This window comes from Buceros rhinoceros, unplaced genomic scaffold, assembly GCF_000710305.1.
Source record: "Buceros rhinoceros silvestris isolate BGI_N320 unplaced genomic scaffold, ASM71030v1 scaffold37330, whole genome shotgun sequence".
Lineage (NCBI taxonomy): Eukaryota > Metazoa > Chordata > Aves > Bucerotiformes > Bucerotidae > Buceros > Buceros rhinoceros.
Window position 1 is genome coordinate 20156 of NW_010388503.1, and position 5612 is coordinate 25767.

The 5612-nt window shown below is 47.8% G+C and overlaps 1 protein-coding gene across 1 annotated transcript in view; it reads right to left on the bottom strand.

Moving 5' to 3' along the window:
* The window catches only part of HIPK1 (homeodomain interacting protein kinase 1), a 21322-nt gene extending 16104 nt beyond the window's left edge, over window positions 1-5218 (bottom strand). Inside the window, exon 1 of the mRNA XM_010146123.1 lies at window positions 4143-5218. Within this exon, the coding sequence (XP_010144425.1) occupies window positions 4143-5218 (1076 nt within the window). The remainder of the gene's footprint in view (window positions 1-4142) is intronic.
* Window positions 5219-5612: the final 394 nt, after the last annotated feature.

Consider the following 5612-nt stretch of genomic DNA (forward strand, 5'->3'; position numbering starts at 1 on the left):
AGCACAATAATGAAAAAAGAAGAGAGAGGGGTAAACCGCCGCTGGCTGCAGTGAGGTCATACCTATTCTCTGCCATTCAGCTTTAAAGCAAGGACGTTCTTCTGTTATGTCTGAGCCCCACAAAACCAGAGCCATGACACACCTTCAGTGTCAGACCAACAGATGATTTAAGCCAAGGCGTTCTGACACTCGCTCTACTTAACACTGATCTATTTCTACCTTCTTTGTCTACCCCTGGCAGCAGTCCACCCTGGAACAATTTCACATATATGAAAATATAAAATGCTTATGCAAACTTGATAACAACCTGATAGCTGTATGCTGAATGTCCTGATAAACGTTTAGGTTTTAAAGAACTATGCTTGAACAGATCCCGCGTTCTGTAGGCTAACAGATGCAAACAAGAGGAATCTGCTTCCACAGCAGCAGTACGACACAGTTGTGCACGCAGGATTTTCAGAACCCCATGTGCTCCGTTAGTCTACTGGTCATCATCAAGAAACTCCATCAATCCTCTTGATCCTCTTTTACACAGGAATTTCCAACTCACATAGGACCCAAACCTGCTAGACAAGGAATGCTACATGCCTAAGTGTCCTTGGTTTGGACTGGCAAACAAACTAAACTCTAAGTGGGCTTGTGGAAGAAGCAGAGCATGCAGTAAGAGTCCAGCCAGTTCCAATGGAGAGAGATTAGTGGCAACAAAGGCTGGATGCAACAGTTTGTTAGTCTAATTGCACGCTGGAATAAACTTGGGTATTCCCAAACCCCAACACCAAAGTAATAGTAAGTTGAACTCCATCCATTCTATTCCCCAAAACTAAACGAATGAACTTCCCATGCACCACCTGATTTCATTTTGATTGCAGGACAGAGCTGGTCAATCAGAATCTCTCCCACCTCCTCTACACTACTGCAGTTAGTGGCCTTATGAGATGTGAGCTGAACCAGGACGACAGGCAGAGGCCACTTTCATAGCTGCTCTGTCAGAGACTGAAGTGGTTTTAGGAGCTTGAGCTCTTTGAAAGAGAAAACAACAACATTCCTTCTTTGCACACACACTTGCCAAAATCTGACTTCCAAAGTTGGCAGATATGCTCAGGCGCTCTCAGAAGAGAGAGGATTCACAGCAGTAGCGGAAAAATCTGAGACTTACTTCCAGCATTTCAAAACACTCCATGTTTACATACAGATCTTCAGCCCACCCCTTTGTGAAGAACGACGGTCATACGAAGCTTATACAACCGCAACCAGCAATGCTGAGAATCAGCCGCTTGTCCTCGGAGCTGGATTAGCAGGCAGTTAGCACTGGCAGCGTGTACTGCTGTCTCCCAGGTCAACCTGACTGGGACAGAAGTAGGTCATGTGCTCCAAAGCAGAGGTAAGAAACAGATACCACTGCACCCTGCAAGCTCCCTCAGCACTTGGGTCCACCTTCTCGTGGCCCAGATTGTTTGGTCCTTCAACATAGTACCTTCAAATTGCTGGGCACCTCTACCCTGACACACAGGAAACATCAGGAGGTAGGGATCTGAGCAAGCCTCACACGACGGCTGTACTTAAGATGTAACACAGGAGAAGAGCCAGCCTCACTCTCTGAGCTGTGGGGAGATCAGTCTTCCCATGCATTTTTCATTTCTGCAAGCTGTCTGCTTCCTTCTGCTGTTTATCCTGCCCACGGAGGACAAAAGTATCCCTACCCTTCCCCACCTGGTGTAACCACCACACACCCCAGTTTTCAAGTCAGGAACTACTGCTCATAGACCTCAGGACTGCCGCAGAAACTACTTGCATGGAAGCATGACTGCCAGAGTGAGACTGCTCCTAGTCTGTGCCTGGCTTCAGAGCCAAGGAATTCTTCATGGGCACTTCCACTCTCGCTCTAAGTCAGCCATGCCACGGCAGTGGAACTGTCCCTCTTGGCTGGGGTTATGCTGCCTGCTGGAACAGGGGACTGCCTCAGCCCTGGCAAACCCACACCACATGCCAGCTGAAGTACAGCTCCAGCAGCGTCATCAAGGCCGATGCAAGCTGTGCAGCTGCCAGAAGTACAGTCGGAACCGGAGTGAGCCAGGCTGTTGGACAAGATGACCTCCACTGCAGTGAGCAGAATTAATAAAGGAAGGTTTTTTTCCCCCCCAGGGTACATACATTAGAAAATTCACCTTGCAGTACCTGATTTTGGCTGGTTTAGGTGTCTCTACAGGAAATAGAGGTTACATAAGTGCCAGTAACAGGTATTAAAAACAAAAAGTGAACACAGCACAGGAAGCTTATTTTTAATAGTAGACAGAGAACCAAATGAAGAATTCGTCTACACTAATCTATTAAACAGAGCATTGAAAAAGCGTCCAACTTAGAACTCATCTGAACACAACATTTGATGTGAAAATGGCTGGAGCAATCCAGTTCTCCCACATAAGCTGGTTTCTGCACCATCTCCATACGCTGCTAGATTATGGATTTTAGTAATCATCACCATTAAACTAATTACATATCACTAAATACTAGATTTCCACATCACAGCGTTCTTAACTCCAGGCAGGCAGACAGTCTTGAATGCCACCTAATCTCAGGTTATTTGCCCTTCTGGCAGCACCAGTCACCCCACGCCAGGGCGGCAGAAGCGGCTTGGCGTTCAGTGCTGCACACGCAGACAAAGCAGACAGCTTCGTTCCCCCTAAGATACTTATCACCCCTTGCTGCTTCTGCCTCAGCCAAATCTGGCTTTTGCGATATCAGAAACTGGAAAGCACTACGCGCCTCCCCAGAGTGCTTTACTCACATGTGTCACAAGTGAGATAGAGCAGACTGTCGGTCAGTGGTCACCTCTCCCAGTGCCACAACAAACTGATAATGCATTTTAGACAGCGGGCATTTCAGCAGAGCTGTGGTGCATAGCAGACAACGGTGTTACAAGAAATAACAATAGTTGAGAATTGAAAGATTGGGGCCAACAAGCTGAGTGAAGATCATGAGGAATGGATTAAGAAAAGTCTGTATCAGATGAAAGAAATGGCACAGAAAGTTGATACTTGGTGTTAGAGGGACTAAAAAAACCAGCAAAACAAAACAAAGGTGGAAAGGATGCAGGAGTATGAGGAATGAACAGAACAAGCCTACAACAACAGCAAGAAGCCAGGGCTTTAAACTGCAGCTAGGAGGACGGGAAAAACATCAAACAGGGCAGAGACACAGGGTGGGGTGGAGTGTCTTGAGTCCTCTGTCTCGTCCCAGCTGGAAGGACTAGATACTAGTTAAGCTTTGCATCAAATGAGCTCACATTCCACTGAAAGCAACCCTAACAACACGGCACAGACCTTCATGTCCTTTTGATGCCAGCAGCTCTTTCTGCACCCATTTATTGAAGTCAACTGCTTCTTATATTGAAATACTATTAACAGAACCAAGCTGGAGGAGTAAGTGAAAGAAAAAGCACAGCTTGCTTTACCTACACAGTTTCTGAGTTTTAACACTTTAGCCCACAGCTGGTTTTTAATTCTTAGCCAGGAGCGGGGTAGAAGCCTTTTCTCCATTTTGCTAAGGAAGCAGGGATCTACCTCACCCCTGTTTTAAAAGAGCTGCAGGTCTGAAGAAAGCGTGACTTACCAAGGGCTGACACAGGAAGCCATGCACTCATGAAGTGGGTTCAGACAAAGATGGAACCAGAGACAACAGGATAAAAGAAACTGGCATCCCTTTGACTTCTCTCCCTTCTAAATAACCGTGGTTAACGGGCTAGTTTTACACCATGGCAAACAATCCAAAATGCAGTACTGAGCAGCAGCGTGCTGCTTCCCCAGTCTGCTGCTCCACACATAGTCACAAACTACCAACAGGGTAAAATCAACTTACTACTGCACTTGTCTGGGTTAGAAGGAAGGCACTGGACTGCGTATGATGTCACCCTTGTGAAGCAGAAGTTGTATTTATTTACATACAACTTTCAGAAAAAACCTCCGGGAAACAGGCAGGACAGCGGGTAGGCTGATTGCTTCCTCCTGCCCCTCAAATGAGATTAGACCTCATAGCAGCAGAGTAGAGCGTTTGCAGAAGCAGACCCCTCGCAGCCCAACTCAAGCAGCTTCCTTTGCTCACGCAGCATTCAAGAGCTCAAGAGCGAGCACCACGTCAGCACTCACCTGTAATAGCGTGACTGCAAGTACGTGGAGCAGACGGCCTTAGAGACGTGGCTGGCCGAACCGAAGTCGATCACCTTCACTCGGTAGGGCTGGCGCGCAGGATCCACCAACATGATATTTTCTGGTTTCAGATCAGCGTGTATCAGGCCCAAGCTCTTTAACTTCATCAAGGCCGTAGCCACTTGCTGCAGAATCGGCCGGATGTATTTCAAGGGCAATGGACTGAACTTATTTTGCTTTAAGAAATCATATAAGTTCTGTTCCAGCATCTCAAATACAAGGCATGTGTGATTCTTGTGTTGAAAGCACTCATAGGAGCGAACAAAATTGTATTCATCAGCGTTCTCACTGCTCAAGCGCGAGAGGATGCTCACCTCGATCTGGCCCTGCCTAGCATAGGAAGGATGGTTCTTGAGGATTTTGATGGCTACAATCTCCTTCGTGCTGCGTTTCCAGCATTTTGCCACCTGCCCAAACGTCCCTCGGCCCAGGAATTCCAGGACCTCATAGCTGTTTGTCATAGAGCACAGGATCTCATGCTGGACCAGCTGATAATCTCCTTCGCCACTGGAACTGCTGCTTTTCGTGGTTACCGTGGTGGTCGTGGCGGCAGCACCCACCGCAGGTCTGTTTTGCAGCATGAGAGGTGGATGTTCCTCAATTATCTGCACACTACCGTTGCTGTCGACCTCTTCACTTTTCCTTTTTAATCCACATTTTTGGTATGGTTCCAGTAAAGAAACGTTGCTCCTGTGGGTGAGGGTTTGGCTGTTCTGGAAGGACGTTGTTGCACTGCTGCCGGTGCTGTCGGCTGCCGTAACCACAATGTGCTCAACTGAAGGAGCAGGGAGAAGGAGGTTCTGCTCGTACGCAGGGATGCTGAAATTGGCTACCTGATGAGAGGAGCTTGCTTGCCCTTGAGCTGCTGGGAGGTTTTTGCTGTGGGTATAATATTTGTCACTACTGCTCTGTCCTGAAACATCCCAGACAGAGGGCTCCACTTTCAGTTTCTTGGCACTGCAGAAGGCACTCGAGGATACTGACGGAGGGGAGAACACCTGCAGCTGTGAGGCCATACCTGAAAAGGGAGAGGAGAACTGCTCAGTGGCAGCACATTGTGATGGACAAGATCCTCCATCTGCACAAGAAACACGATGACAAGTATGCCATATGGTGCCCACCACCTAGGAAGGCAACCTTTTGAACCTCTGACCATAAGGGTACCCACAGAGTGAAGCTCTCCGGCAGACTTACTGCGTTTTACCCCACTGCCTATAGAATAAGAAGCAAACAGCTCTTCTCCAGCTTTGTAAAAGCTAAAGAAATCCCAGCACAAGATGAGAAAACAGTACTTTAGAACGGAAGACAGGGCAGAAGTGGGAAGATGCTGAGAAAATTAAGGTCACTTCCCCTCTCCCTCGCCGCCCTCAGGCCTGTTCCCCCCCCAACGTTAAAAACAGCGCCCAGGGG